General features: G+C 43.1%; 1 protein-coding gene across 5 annotated transcripts; it reads left to right on the top strand.

Moving 5' to 3' along the window:
• Nucleotides 1-5,417: 5,417 nt before the first annotated feature.
• On the top strand, nucleotides 5,418-11,200 carry zc3h14 (zinc finger CCCH-type containing 14). 5 transcript variants are annotated; one of them, XM_041958384.1, is made up of 17 exons: nucleotides 5,418-5,538; nucleotides 5,908-5,950; nucleotides 6,049-6,163; nucleotides 6,303-6,343; nucleotides 6,447-6,618; nucleotides 6,746-7,052; nucleotides 7,183-7,346; nucleotides 7,678-7,778; nucleotides 7,854-8,012; nucleotides 8,344-8,421; nucleotides 8,614-8,770; nucleotides 8,876-9,081; nucleotides 9,210-9,348; nucleotides 9,458-9,597; nucleotides 9,691-9,773; nucleotides 10,645-10,751; nucleotides 10,983-11,200. In XM_041958384.1, the coding sequence occupies exons 1-17, from the start codon at nucleotides 5,494-5,496 to the stop codon at nucleotides 10,984-10,986; spliced, it is 2,061 nt and encodes a 686-aa protein (XP_041814318.1). In that variant the 5' UTR covers nucleotides 5,418-5,493; the 3' UTR covers nucleotides 10,987-11,200. The 5 variants fall into 5 exon arrangements, with proteins under 5 accessions (XP_041814318.1, XP_041814317.1, XP_041814315.1 ...); XM_041958383.1 differs by having other exon boundaries at nucleotides 8,873-9,081; XM_041958381.1 differs by having other exon boundaries at nucleotides 7,180-7,346.
• Nucleotides 11,201-15,673: the final 4,473 nt, after the last annotated feature.

The raw sequence follows: 15,673 nt of genomic DNA, 5'->3' as shown, positions 1-15,673 counted from the left end.
GGACTTGTTCCAAACAACCGGCTGATGTATCTCTTGAAGAAGCTACCAAAACATACCCAGTCTGTGTGGGTGGTTGGTGTGTAAAAAAAAAAAAAAAATAGGAAGAAGGTTCATACAGACAGAAACAAAACATTCAGTCCTCACAAACAATGCTGCTCCCCTGAGAGCCAATTAATAGTACATTTTACATGTCACAAAGTTCACATATTACAGACTGCAGTTCAGAGTTCACAAAGTGAACAAAGGAGGTTGTGAGTGACGGCATCTTTGGGCCTGACGGTGGGCCTGGTCTCGGTGGTAGAGCTCTGCGGCCTGGTCTGCTGCTGGAGGAGACACGAAGTCCTCGCAGCATTAAAACTCCTTCCAAGACCTCCAAACACTTTCTAGGTTGTATAATTATCTAAATGTGCTGTTAAATACAAACTCAAACCTCGACCTGCACTCCTACACAACACAGAGGTTGATATCTGAAAATGTTTCCAGCTGTGTGACCCGGATTCATCGAGTCTTGGTGCTGGAGAGCCTGCAGTGACCCACCGAGTCCCTCCACTGAACCTCCAGCGGGTTTTGGCAGCAGCGATTACACCAGCTGTAAATCTTAGTGGGCTTTCACTTCCTTGCCAGACTAATAAGTGAAAGCTTCTTCGCTCAAAACACCGTGAATCAATACTGGGTTAACCCATTAGCACCTGGCTGTAGTCAAATCTCGTCCTCAACATTTCAGGATTTCCTGACTTACTGCACAAGACAAGACAGTTCAAGTGCAAGTCTTCCTCTCTAAGCTGTATGAAAATGTGATTGTGTGTCGACACCCAGCTGCAGCAGCTTCATTCATACAGGTGTCATTTTGTCCAGTAAAGCCTGTATTAGGTTTCTGGACATTGTCGGAGCAGGTGCGGTGAATTATCTTCCTGTGCACGTCTTTGTTAAAGCCTTTTTTTTCTGTAATCTCCTACCCGTCCATCCTTTCTTTTCCCTCTCTCCAGCCGAAGGGCAGGATCTTGACTTATCCAAACTGTAACGTGACTCTAAAAGAGTATTACTTTCCTTGATGGTGGGCAGGTTTCAGAGGCAGGAGACAGCAGCGCTTCACCCTGTGTCTGGGTCAGGCGACTCGGTGGCAATACTATCGTCATCGCGGCACATGTGGTTGAAGAATTCGCGGAAGTTTATCAGCTGATTCACAACTGAAGTTTCTTAGTTAATGATGACATTTCGCAGAAAGGGGAAGTAAAATTACCACAGTCCTCTGTGTAGGTGTCGGGGAGACCGATGCCTGCCGCAGGATAGCGGATTTGTGGTCACATACACAGTGCAGATGGTGACTGAGTGCAGTTGCAGTTGGGCTTAGCATCGAATTTCTCAGAAGTGTTTGTCCTGGTATGCTGGCAAAATGTCCATGCAAATACATGTTACCTGGAATATTAGAAGTAGAAGAAGTACAGCATGAACAAATAAGAGATGGTCTGTTGCTGCTGTGGTCACATATCAGAGCATCCAGATGAAGTTTACAGAGCAGAAATGACAAACAGCATTCCTCAGTAATCTGGCACTTGTTAAAGGTTCAACATTTCGGGAAAATGTTTAATCCCTTTCTTTTGAATGTTGTGAGGAAATTGACACCACTCTCATTTCAAGTACAGAGCTAGTGCTAGTGTACGGTTGGCCTAGCTTAGCATAAAGATTGTAAGCAGGGGGAAACAGCTAGCCTGTGTCCAAAGTTGAAAAATACACCTCCAAACACCTCCAAAGCACACTAATGAACATGCTGTATCTTGTTTGTTTGATCTGTACTCAAACTGATGTGAAAATGACAGTTTGTGGTTTTATGGGGAGTTATGTGGTGTAACCCTTCCTTGACAAACAGCAGATTATCCGGGCCCAGGCTCTGCGCAGCATCTTCAGCTCCAGTGTGGGTTGCAAAATACTGTTGGTGAGCTGAGGCTTATACAATGTCTACACAGCCCACCTAGCGAAATCAGAACGTTAGCAGAGCAGCGGCAGCTGCAGTGCTACGTCAGTGTCTGCGCAGGATGTGTTCAGGCACAGGATGTGTTCAGGCACAGTACGATTTGGCAGTGCTCAGACTTCCAACACATAATCACTGTAGTAACATGTGTAAAACATAGGACAGTAGACTTAGAGTGTAAAAATACACTCAAGGTGAGTGCAAGCATGAAACACGAGCATTTTTCGCAGCCTTTACAGACAACCCAATTTATTCAAATCAAAGTGTATCTTTTCCACGTGAGACAGACGACTGAAAGTTGCAACTGAAACACTTCCTGTGTCGACAAGCCATAAAGTAGAGGCCTCTACAGGCAAGAGAGTAGCAAACATGGCAACCTCACGGTGATGACGAGAATAACTGTGAGAGGCTGCCAACAGTCACTGCACCTAGCTAATGTTTCACCAGGAAAACGTTATCTTACCGCAAGCTGTGATGATATCATATAAGTGGCCTATATAAGGCTCTACGTACATACAGTATGCACCTGGATTGCACCAGCCCAAAATCGCACATTAATGCAGAACAAAAGAGAAACATTCAAGACGCTGCATGAGAAACATGCACCACAGCCATGCCTCAGAATGTGTGATGGCGCAGCACAAGGGCTGTTTTGACTCTGCTAATGGGTGTTGTTGCAATACTATTGTTAAAGGGCTCCTTCCTCTCCCTTGATCCAATTAAGCAATGGTTCAATGAGCAACAGTGAGATGGAGCACCTTTCTGGCCTGAGTTGACTTTGTTTCTGCCACACTCCACAGTTTCTGTTTTGGGTTATTCAAGATTCTCTTTCATTCCCGTTGAAAACTAACAGAAAACGCTGTCCTCTTCACACCCTCTAATCCACTCTGGCCTCCCCTTGAAGATAAATGGAAACTACAGTAAGTGGATGACAAATTACTGAAGTGACCATTAGGCTCAGGTATGTGTGCAAAGTTTCCCAGCAGCTCATTTGGTTGAGTGCCCATAAGCATGTAAAATTGAATAAAGACATGTTTTGGTAGAGAAAGTGTGACAATAGTGAGAATATTACTAGGAATGATAATAATTCACACTCACAGTGTACAGGAGTTCTTATATAACTGAGGTGTCATAACATTTGTGAAAAAAGACAAAGTTGATGTTACTAAACATGAAACGATTTGTGCATCAACACTGATAGTATGAACAAAGCAGACAGAGCTGACGGCGGCGGCTGAGTGTGTGTGTGTGTGCATGCATGCGTGCATGAGTGTGTGTTTGTGTGTGTGTGTGTGCGTGACGCTTGTCTAGACGGCGAGCAAGATCCTTCCCGTCATTGTTGGTTGGCATTGAGGGGCTGCAAAACAGGAAATAATCTCTGAGGGAAAACATGAAGAGATGAACATTAGAAAGTCCAAGATGCACACTGTAAAATGCAGCATTGGAAGGCTGTTTTAAATTCAATTACATTTACACTGACTTAAGTGTTTTACCAAAGCCGTTACCAAGGCTGGTTCAAACACTTTTTCTTTTCTTCACCATAACTTGGATCACTGGGTTGTTTTTCCCGCACCCCCTGAATGCCTCTTATGTGACCCATTAAAAACTGAAGAGGTACAACACCTATGATTATATAAATTTAACAGAATTAAGGCTGTAATATAACAGCTTTCATCCTTTGAGTCTGTATCTGTTTTTCATAATACTGAATGGTTGGAGCGACTGTTTGAATGGTCAGTCAGTGATTCCAGATTTGGGTTTCTGAATCAGTTTTGGTCATTGTTTATCGGAGTGAGTCATCCATTACTGGACTATGACATGTCCTTTTGGTAGGGTTTGTTTCTCACAGTGGTGTTGTTCTCAGTGGTCTCTTGCACCATCTGGTGGATGCAACAGTCGGGCCTGAAACGGTCCAATAACACTAACATGTTTGTTTTCCTTTCTGCCCATCTGAAACGTAATATAAAGCTTCTGTTTCTGCTCATGGAGGAACATGGCTCTCCAGACTCAGATTCAGTTTATTATCACTGCACAGTGCCAACTGCCAATGCAACTCAAAGATGATTGCAGCATCTGAGTTAGATTTATTTTTACTGTGCATCTTGCATTGTTTCCTTAGTAGGCTACTGACAATTTTGAGAAAACTCATAAAAAACCACTGTTGGCCATTCACATAGAATCAAACACATAATGTCACCTTCATGCAACCTCATTAATGACACCTGGTTTATATGAAGGGAGATAAACAGCAGCAAAAGATTGACAATATTGAATTCATGTTGCTGTCTGATCTTTCTTTCCATGCCCCCTATTTTAACTTCACTTGTCCCTAAAACGTCAGTTATTTGTTATTGCCATCTAGTTGTCTTTTTTCTACTCCATTCTGGAGAACATGCAGAGCAAAACTGAATGTGCTACTTCATTTTCAAGATGAACAAAGAGAGGGAGAGACAGGGATGGTACCCATAATTCACTGGCCAGTTGTACCACCGACTTTACCTACTCCAGCAAAACAATAAGACACAGCAGTAATGCTTATGGTGACATTGTAAAGGAAAGGCTAAAGAAGAGCAGGGAACATTATCTGGAAATGTACACAGATGGGGTCCAAGATCCCAAAACTGGAAAATACAAATGACTGTCCAGGAGGGTTTTCGTCTTTACAACAGAATATGATCTGGGCGTTGCACCGGATTGTTGAGGTGAAGCTGAGGCGAGCTGTCATATAGTTCAGATTTGGCTTCGGTTCTGATCACAGTTAGGGAAGGCACGCTAGGAACCTTATGGTGGAGCTGCTGATTATGTTTAGATTGAGCAGGAAGGGGGTGCGGGTGCCAGCCCATATTGGGGTGGAAGGGAATGAGGCAAGCTAAAAAGGCACTGAAGAGAAACATTAATTTAAGTACTCAGTGTCACTATCAGGGGAAATATAACAGCTGTGTGGTAGAAGGAGGGAAAAGAAAAGATGGGGCTACATCGCTCTACAAGATAGTGTAAGGAAAGAATGTTGTTACAATCCTGACAACCCTAAATTATACTGAATGTGATATATAATGCTGGACCTAATAAACTTCATGGATTTTTGTAGCAGCACATTTCAAACAAGTTGGGACAGCAGCAACAAAAGACTGGGAAAGTTGTGGAACGCACCAAAAACACCTGTTTGGAACATTCCTCAGGTAAACATGTTCTGGTAAAAAGACAAAGGCTGTATGCTGCAGTATCATTCCTATGTATCATGAACATCTAACAAGCCTGCTCAATCCACAACAGAATTACACAAGGATTGTGGAAGCAGTCCCTCCATCTCCCTTATGAAAATCAAATCACTTCGAAGTGCAATCTCATCCTGACCTATGAGAGGCAGCACTGCGCCGCTTGTCTGCCGGAACCCAGAAGAAGAAGAAGTCCTTCCTCCGCTACGTTTGTTGACCATGTGACCATACGTCATCTTTGTCCCTGGTTGTTAGCGGTGTAGCTGGAAAAACAGCTGCTTCTTTTTTACGTTTTTTTATTTGGATTAAATGTCAAGCATGGAGATCGGGGCAGAGATCAGCAAGAAAATAAGAGTGAGTCACATTATGGGCTGAATATGAGTAATTTGTTGCAGACTTAAAGCCCGGTTAAGGGTACTGTAGCATGGACGTTGCTAGCTAACATTAGCTTGCTAGCAAAATTTGCCAGTCGAACAGAAAGATAACAACATGGTTTTTATTTACAAGGACGAGGAATACAGCAGGCTGGTTTACAGATGTGTTAGCGGCTTTTTATTTGATTTTTGAGGAAACTTCTATAATAACGACACATTAGTGCTGCATTGTTTGTTCCTAGCTAACTCTAGTTTTGCAAATGAATGATACCAGTTTAGCCAGCATGCCGTCTATAGTTTGTTGTTAGTTAGATAATATCATCTGAACTGTGTTTTTGGTCTGTTTTAGGCTGCTATCAAGGGCAAGCTTCAAGAGCTCGGTGCATATATTGGTAAGTGAATAAAATGCTCATTTTGTTGCGGCTCGATATTTCAATTAATATGTTCATACGTTGCTGGTACGTTATGTTTCCTCTCTTTGCCGATTTAGATGAAGAGCTTCCTGACTATATTATGGTGATGGTAGCAAACAAGAAGACCTCCCAACAGATGGCTGACGATCTCTCCCTTTTCCTTGGAAACAACACTATTAAATTCACAGCCTGGTATGATCAAAACCAGCCAGAAAATCTATATTTCTTGTCTACTTATTTTCCTAATTGTTTTCTTACCTAAAGCAACAGTTGTTCTTTGCACTTTTCAATCTGTTCTTGCTATAACTTGGGTTTGTTTGATTGATTTTAGGCTACAGGGTGTCCTTGAGAAGTTAAGATCCGTTGCAGTTGGTAAGTCAGACTATGTTGCAAGCTTGCAAGACGTTACAATCAACACTGCTCCCTGCAGATCGCTCATGTTTTCTTCCTCCACTTGTCTATATGATTGTTACAGAGCCAGCATCCCTCAAAAATCAGCTCCAGTCTGATGGCGGTGCTGCTCCTGGGAAGAGCCGATCATCTGTAAGTGAAGACACTAAAGCAGAGGAGTCGAAGGTGCTGACTGTGTCCAGCTCACGCTCTGATAGGACTGAAGCACGGGTGTCCAGTTCCGCTCATGAGAGCAGGTGCCATTTCTTTATTTATTTATTTTGTCTTTGTGCTGACATTCACAGTTTATTTTCATTGCTTTAACAGCACATATTCCAGAGCCAGCAAATGTAAAAAAAAAACCAAACATCTGTTTGTTATCAGGAGAGCCACCATGGAGAAGAGCTCCTCTCGACTTACCTCCACTGTTAAGCCCCTCATGGAGCCCCTCCCCTCAGAGGCTGTTATTGACATCAAACCAGAAATGGATGATGACCTCATCGCTGAGGACCCTGTAGAAATAGGCGCCAACCATGGTCGAACACGCGGCGCCACTGTTCGGCCCACAGCTGAAATCTACAGACCGGGTCAGAGCAAGTTTACATCACTAGGCTCTGCGGACACATGTCGACCCACAGAAGGATCCTCACACAGCAGAGGCAGTAGAACCTCCAGAACCGGTTACAGCAAGGTTCGATTCAAGGAGATGGATGCATAAATACACAAATTGGCTTTTGCTTACATGTTCGCTCTGTGTTGACAAAGTGTCAGACAGGTATGGGTAAGGATCCATAATAATGATGTTGTGCCATTTTCAGCAGGAGGAGTTGTCACGGAAACGTAAGGCGCCAGTGGCAAGTTCAGTGGTGCGAGTGAACCGAACGGCAGATGAGGACAGCGATGATGTGGAGGAGGAGGAGGATACAGGCTATGGAGGAAGAGGCCTGTCCAGTCGAGTGTCCCTACCCTCCAAACCAGAGCGCAAGTCAGTAATAACACCTCATGTGGTTTTTTGTTAATATTATATTGTGTACATTGTTGAATTAAAGGGCAAACCAGGATTGTAATTCACTGTTGATATCCAAAGTTTTGCAGCACATGTGATTACTCTTGGGTATTTGAATTCAGTTCAAATCCATGTGTGAAGCTGTTCTTAGTTTACACTGCAGTAGTAATCACGTACCTTTCACTGTCACTAAAAAGGAGCAACAAAAGTCAATCTGCCACTGACTTAATCTTCGATTCTTTGTGAAATTATCAGACAGCTGACATTCATAGCTGGGCTTTAACATTACTGTGGTTTCCTGCCATTTCAGACCTACTCTCCCTCCAGCCAAGCAAGCCAACAGGAATCTGATCCTGAAGGCCATATCTGAGGCTCAGGACTCAATCACCAAAACCACAGCCTACCCCACAAGTATGTTTTAACGCGTTATGATAGATGTGTCCAATGTCTTTATCACTTTCTTACACTGGCCTCTCTTCCTCCCAGTTCCACAGAGGCAGACTGTTCCTGTGGCACCTCGTACTCGCCTGGCCAGCAATGAAGAGATGACTGCAGCCATCCAGCTGGTCCAGGAGCACCTCCACAGCCTGGCCCCCAGGGTTCAGGCCTACACCGCCACAGAGCTACCTCCGTCCAGAACACCCGGTAGGTGCAGAGGGTAATTATGACAGAAAACTTCCAGAATACATGATTATGTGTATATTTTGGTTAAGCTCCCTGTTCTGGACATTTAAACTCCAGACAGAGGAAAACTGGGATATCTCATAGTTTTTGAATATACATGCATAATACATGCATGACTACACTGCAAATAGAACTAGGCAGTAACTACTGATTCTGTCATTTCAAGTGAATTAATGTCCAAAATTAAGTGACTGTGCAACATGTGTTTGATATAATTTTAAAATCAGGAATTAACTACGGGAGGTCTGGTCTTTTTTGTGTTTGGTATTTGATGTTGCATTTTCCTCACCAGCTTCAGCAAGATCTTTAGCTTCACGCCTCCAGTTGGACTTTGCAGAGCGCAGTGATGGAGGAGAGCAAAGTGACTATGGTAAGACTGCTTTTGCTCAGTTATGTGGCAAATTTAGCAAAATGCTGCAATAAAAGTTTGTTCTCACAAATGTTTGCTCAACTTAGATCATTTAAAAGTAGTAACTGATAATAAACATTCCAGAAGATGCTTGATGTAGTGCCTTCAGTGATGCATTACACTGACATGTCTGCATTTGTGATGCACCTCTAGGCGTTGAGGTCACTGCAGGCAGTGAGGCAAAGACGTTTGACACCCGCTCCTTCATAGTGAGTCCACCACAACTTCAAGAACCTTCAGCCAGAAACCAGCAGCGTCTTCAGGTCAGAGAGGAAGTCCAGTCTGCTTTACTCCGCACTGTCCAGGCCAGGTAAACACACACACACACCTGTCCATCTATATGGTCTAAGTGCGGCCATTGTTGATTTGTCACATTTCCTCTTGTCTGCTCTGTGGATTTTCTCTCTCACAGTAGTAAGGAAAGGGGCGACTCTGCCAGCCCCAAGTTCATAGTGACATTAGACGGCGTACCGAGCCCGCTGGGGAATCTTGCAGACTGTGAGATGGAGCTGGACGGTGTGAGACCACCCACAAAGGTCACGGAGGCCACTGTCCATATCAACAGGGAGCCCAAAGTCAGTGTCCTTCACAGACTGCAAGGAGCGGTCACGTCATCAGAAGGTGTGGGGTCTTGTCAGGATAGTTTTGTACTCTCATTTAGGATGATACTGCACAGACATACAGTCTTTTAGTGAATGGTTGTGTTTTTATTAAGGCTTTTCGTCACATCCCTTTTACGCTTCTGACAGATGATGTGATGGACGTTGAGATGGTGGAGGACGATGGCGTGCCTTTAAAGAGACAGAAGGTGATGGAGAGATGCAAGTTCTGGCCCGTCTGCAAAAGTGGAGATGAGTGTTTGTACCATCACCCGACAACACAGTGCAAGTCAGTATTCTTTTTCATAGACTGAAGAAAGAACAGTGTCGTTCTTCTCACACAGAACTCACTAAATCATGGTTCATGTTTTTTATGTGTTTTGGGTTTTTTTCTGAAGGACTTTTCCCAGCTGCAAGTTTGGGGATAAATGCCTTTTCGTCCATCCTAATTGTAAATACGACGCCAGGTGTAGCAAGCCAGACTGTCCCTTCACTCACGTCAGTCGCAGAAGCACAGTCGCTCCACCGCCCAGGCCAGGTACTCTCCCATGAACACACACTGTTCAGCCTCGCTCTGCCCACAACACACTTTTGAGAAACATGTCTCCACCTTGACTCTTTGTGTTCCCAGCAGTGAAGCCAGTGCAAACCACAAGTGTGTGTCGCTTCTTCCCAGACTGCAAGAAGATGGACTGTCCGTTTTATCATCCCAAGGTAGCAGCTGAAGTGCAGATGTGGAGCTTTCATTGTGTATTGGTTATAGTGCATTATATACCAATCAGTTAAATTGTTAATAAAAAATAGTCAACAAATTTCATCATCGATTAGTTGGGTCAGTGTTATGATGCACGATGCATGCTGTGACAACATCTACTAAGGTGGAGGCAGTACGCCAGCCCATGCTGTGCCTTGTGTAGCTCACGTGATGAGTTGCACGAAGTTGCACCGTCTGATTTGTCTCTTGGATAAGCATTTGTAAAATGATATAGACTAATGATATAGCGGAGAAATACATGATTACAGGTATTAAAAACAAACATAACAGAGAAAAATGCTCTCCATCTGTTGTCTCGACATTTTTTCATGGATCACTGTAGCCAGCCCCCTGATAAAGCTATGTTAAAGCTTGATAAAGCCAACCCCCCTGATATCGCTGTTTTAAACCTAGCGCTTGATGGAGCTAATTCTTGTTATATTTTAAAGCTAATGCATCATAAAGCTAACACCCCTGATAAAATGCATTTTTTTACTGTCGTGACCTCATCTGTACTTGCCTTCCCAACTTGTTTGAAAGAGCATTGACAATAAGTTTTGTTTGTCTCTAATTAAATGCTGGAAATAATTTAGATTTCTTTTTATCTGATTAATAATGTATTAATCAAAGGAATAATAAAGAGATTAATTGACTTTAGAACTAGTTGTTAGTTGTAGCCCATCCACATAGTATTTAGGCCAAAGAGGAAGTTCTGTATTTGGAAGTTATGTAATTGTAAATGTTATTTCCACTGATGTTTGCAATCAAGACATTCTGGACTACTCCTAAAGTACCGTCTGACTTTCTAAATGTTGTTCCTCTTATCTGCAGCCTTGTCGCTTCGCGGCGCAGTGTAAACGAGCAGGATGTACCTTCTACCACCCGACCACATCTGTGCCTCCGAGACATGCCCTGAGATGGACAAAAACGCAGAGCAGGTGAACAGATGGGGTTCATACAAAGTGAATGTCCCATAATTTCAAATCCTATATGGTTAAAATTTTTCTCAACTAATGTTTGATGTTAAATCAAACCCTATTTTAAATAATGTCATCATCTGTTTCTGATTTGATAATGTAGTTCATCTCAGATCCTACTTCTAATGTATTCTAAAGATATGCTGTATTTCTTTGCATCTACTAAATGCTGTGTGTCTTTCTCTCTCACAGCTAATAAAGTCCAGGGATTCTGACAGAAGTCTGATGATCATCAACACATGAAGCTATGGAAGATGTTCACTATCTGTGTTTATGGACTTTCATTTCCTGAACTGGCTGTTTTTCTAATTTAATTTTAACGTATAGTTTTGGCTGATTTTTAAGAGATGTGTTTTGTAAGATGAACAGTCAGGTTTCTGCTGATGCTCTCAGACAATTAAAATGCTTCACAAATTACTTTTATCTCATCATTTGTGTCTTGTTCTTTTTAGGATGTTGGTTCATGGAGATGTTCGTCACTGAAAGATAATCATTTTTTAATTTTAAAGTAATGCCTGAGTCAGTGAGCATAGTTGGTGGCTGTTCAGTGGAGGTTTTGTTCTCTCCTCGAGGATAAGATCAGGTACAAGATACATAGAGCAGCAAATAGCAGAAGAAGAAGCACAGAACATAGAACCAAACATTAAAATTTGCAATGATATTAAAAAGAATACAATTTATATATAATAATAATAAACCGTGAGATGCTGACACACACTGATGAAACCTGAATGTACTGCATGCATGACTTCAACTTCATCTGTAAACACAATCCAGTGAGTCTTTTGGCTGTTTGAGCTGGTGAGGGGCCTTCACCACTGCAGCTGTTCACCGTGACTTTTCCACGTACTAATAATAATAATAGGCTTGATTCATACAGATACTTAAAAAAATCTAATATGTATTTGTCCTAACATCAGGATTGCAACCATGTTAACACACTTAATGTATTTTTGCTGAAGTAAACTTTAATTTCAATACACTTTTCACACATTTCTGCACACAAGAAGAGGTCAGCCAGTCCTGGTTTGTGGAAGAAGCAAAAGACATTCTTACCTATTCTTTTTTTGAGTAATGATAATACAGTATTTCCGCCAAGTTATCAGTGTTAATTCTGAGGCTCCGTCAGTCTGCATCACTGCAGCTGCAGTTTTATTTCCCCCCGCTAGAAGCCGCTGCTGCGCACACTCACCGATTACGTCACGTTAGTCCATGTTAAAGGCCCTGTGAGCTCGTGTCTCTGCTGCCGGGTGCGGTGGCGCGCGCCTGTAATCCAAGCTACTGGGAGGCTGAGGCTGGCGGATCGTTTGAGCTCAGGAGCTCTGAGCTGCAGCGGACTATGCCGATCGGGTGTCCGCACTAAGTTCGGTATCGATATGGTGCTCCTGGGGGAGCCCGGGACCACCAGGTCGTCTAAGGAGGGGTGCACCGGCCCAGGTCGGAAACGGAGCAGGTCAAAGCCCCCGTGCCGCTCAGTAGTGGGATCGCGCCTGTGAATAGACGCTGTAGCGCAGCCTGAGTAATACAGCGGGACCCAGTCTTTTTAGACCACCAACAGACTACTGTAACTACACACACCGAAACATTACATGTTTACACCACACAGCAGCTTCGTCGCTGCTTCTTTATCTTCTTATTATTCCTGTGAAAAACCTTCAGAAACCCGCTGCTCTGCTGGTTCTACAGCGCCTCCACCTGGAGCACACCTGTAATTACACCCGCCTCTCTGAATACTTCTCACGACGTCCTGCAGGTGGAGGCAAACTAAAACTACACACATTAAACAGCTTCCTGGCGAGTTACTCATAAGCACACGTTTCCATTCAGCTTTATCAGTGTTTCTGTGACCAAAGTTTCGTTCTAGTGAAAGTGAAGAGACTGTTTGAAAGAAGCAAACACAGAAACACAGAAGGTCTCCACAAGTTACAGTCCACACTTTTAGGTTCATTGATCCAACAAACATCTGCAGGGCTGTAATGCTGTTCAACCAGAGTTTTCTCAGCTTATTATTGTGTGAAAACATTTACCTGATGTTTGCATGTTTGCATAAAAAGTCCATGTAATTCTTGGACCAGCATACATCAGGCCAAAGTGTTTCACCTCCAGATGAAGCTCACCGACATTAACTAATGGGTGTTTTGATCAATTTATCTGACAGGTAAACACATTAATTTTAGCTTTAGGTATGTTTGCAGTGTCTTGCGTGTAAAAAAAGGGAACATTGAACATGGCAGAAAAAATGTCTCCTGACTTTCTTTCACAGTTTCCTTTTAGTCAGTTTTCACTGCAAAAGGGCAAAAAACCACAGAGGCGCAGCCTGCTAGCTTGACTCTGAATGTTCGCAGCTGTGCCAAAATGCCAAAACACAGGATGATTGTCACTTCTTCCCACACTGTAAGCACATGGACTGCCTGATCTTTTTAAAAGGGTAAAATATATTTTTTTTTAACTCAGGTTCAATCACATGTGGGTCATGCTGTGGAGTGCTCTGCAGTTATGTGGCAAGCAAACAGGGCTTTGGAACGACTGAGAGAAAAGTATGTAAAATGTGGGTAAACTGGCTTTACGGGGGCTTACAGCAGGTTCCTGACGGAGAGGTGCTTCAACCTCTGTGCTGTCTTGTGAAGACTTTCCTCTTTTGTCAGTTGTCTGTTGGCAAAAAAAAAACCCCACAGAGGCCCATCCTGCTAGCATAGTGTGAAAAATCCCACACATTGATCGCTGCTTCTTCTCACACTTCAAGTAGATCTAACTGATGGATTTTTTCTATCGAGGTGAGATGTTTCCCTCTGACGCCTGATGACATGAGGGGTGCTCAGACCTTACAATGCTGTGGCAGGGACACGGCTGTACTCGATGATAGTTGTGGCTCATTTTATTACCCTGAAAGATAAATGTTGCTTCTGACAAATTGACCCTCTGAGCTGCTTTCTTATTCTCTTAATGCTTTGTTAATCAAGGTTGTGCTGTCAATGAGAATGTTCAGGGTTTATGTTGTATGATGTCACAAAATAATCTGAAATGAATGGACGTCATGACCTTGATTTGACATGTCGCTCAATCAGGAGAGACAAGTGAATGAGTATAATTGTTTATTATGACGGATGATATGCGATAAGTCTTATAAGTCTTATAAGTCGGATAAGTCTGATAAGTCTTATCGGAAAGTCTTTGGGACTTAGACCCTACAGGGAGATTCTGTCATAGAGGCCCCGAGCAGCAGTATGATAAATCCACCCGTGGAGTCCAGACATTGGTGGAGGTGGTGGCTGATGACTCTGTCGACTGATGGGCTGATGAGGATGATGAAGCCGAAGACACTGCAAAGCCTGGGCAGTGATGGAGGGGGGTTAATATTTAGAAAGACAGCAGAAAGATGACAGGCTGACAGTGGAGGTGCGTGGCATGCAAGGGGATAATCTACCTGACTGATCTCTGTGACTTTGACTGATGAGCAAACATTCTTGTTCCCATGCTTCAGCACTAGCAGACAGATTTTTAAAATGTGCCAAATTTATGACCAGACCAGATCAGATATGACGCAGTTTTAGCTGAAAGAATTAATCCAGGATCAACCTTCATCAATGCAGCTGCAGTTTTGTTTCCCGCCTCTAGAAGGCGCTCCCTGGTGACGTCTGATCACATAAGTCCAAATAAAAAACCCTGTGACCTTGTGTCTCTACTGCCCGGTGCGCCTATAATCCAGGCTACTGGGCGGCTGAGGCTGGCAGATCGTTTGAGCTCAGGAGCTCTGAGCAGCGGCAGACTTTGCCGATCAGGTGTCCGCACCAAGGCCTTGACCACACATATGTGGATATTTTGCATAACAAAAATTTTGCTCTGCATTTGGGCCTCTCGTTAACACGCAAAGTTTTAGTTAATTAAAATAAGAATTCAAAAAAATGCACTTTGAAGTGCAGATTTATGTATGTTTAGTTCGCATCACTCGGCCAGAGCCAGAAGGTGTTAAATAGCTACAAATGAATAAATAATAAGCTGCCATTGTTTTTGGTTTTTAAGTTACCACCATTAAGGGAAAATAAGCTCACTGTGATCGTGCATAATGTTCTTCTTCGGTGTTTGACGTTATCGTTGACGTTGACTTTATCGCCACCTACTGGCCCACCGTGCTTGTTTGAGTGAGTGTTTGTGTTTCCATGTCTGTAGGCAGATTTTGGAAAATGAAGGTCGTGCCCAGTCTTTTTAGACCGCCAACAAACTCCTGTCACAACACACACACCGAAACATGACATCTTCACTTCACACAGCAGCGTCCTGCAGGTGCTGTCTTTCAATTAAAGTGTTAAAATATGCATTTATTAAAGGTTTAATGATGATGGTTCATTCTGCAGAAATGTAACAACCTGTCATCAGCATTTCCGACGTTTCTCCAGACCTGATGTTACATCAGAATGGGAAAGTTGTCTCGTGTGTGTTTTCCTGCGCCATCATTGGTTTTCACTTCTTCCAGTGTGAAACCTCCGTACCCCATTGACCTGCTGGTCCACGCCACCTTCCCTGAAAAGGAGATGTGATTACTCATAATCAGACCGGCTCCCAGCAGCTGCTGCTATCAGAGAGTTGTAATCTATCTTCCCATGGTGATCCAGCTGTGACACAATTACAGATTACAAAATGGATTGTTTGTGGATCCAGTTCAGGGATGTTCTCAGTCAGGAAGTGTTGCCTCATGTTTTGATTGAGGCAACGTGCAACCAAGACAACATTTTGGAGGAACTTGAAGAAATGCTCCTGTCTCGAAGAATTAGAAAACACAAGATGACCTGAGGTGTAGTTTTTTTAAACCTCATGTGAAATTATGCAAAGGTGGGAATTTACCACTCTGTTGTTTCCCAGATGAACAGAGGGACATACTATTTTTT

This window comes from Chelmon rostratus, chromosome 18 (genome assembly GCF_017976325.1).
Source record: "Chelmon rostratus isolate fCheRos1 chromosome 18, fCheRos1.pri, whole genome shotgun sequence".
Lineage (NCBI taxonomy): Eukaryota > Metazoa > Chordata > Actinopteri > Chaetodontiformes > Chaetodontidae > Chelmon > Chelmon rostratus.
Note: the sequence above shows the minus strand (reverse complement) of the source record. Positions and strands in the feature narration are given on the sequence as shown.

What these genes read in the sequence shown, in the direction of transcription:
- zc3h14 (XM_041958380.1), top strand. Translation starts at nt 5,494, where the DNA reads ATGTCAAGCATGGAGATCGGGGCAGAGATCAGCAAGAAAATAAGA. An exon ending in CACCCGACAACACAGTGCAA is followed by an intron (nt 9,349 to 9,457) that starts GTCAGTATTCTT and finishes TTTTTTCTGAAG; the next exon opens with GACTTTTCCCAGCTGCAAGT. An exon ending in GTCCGTTTTATCATCCCAAG is followed by an intron (nt 9,774 to 10,644) that starts GTAGCAGCTGAA and finishes TCTTATCTGCAG; the next exon opens with CCTTGTCGCTTCGCGGCGCA.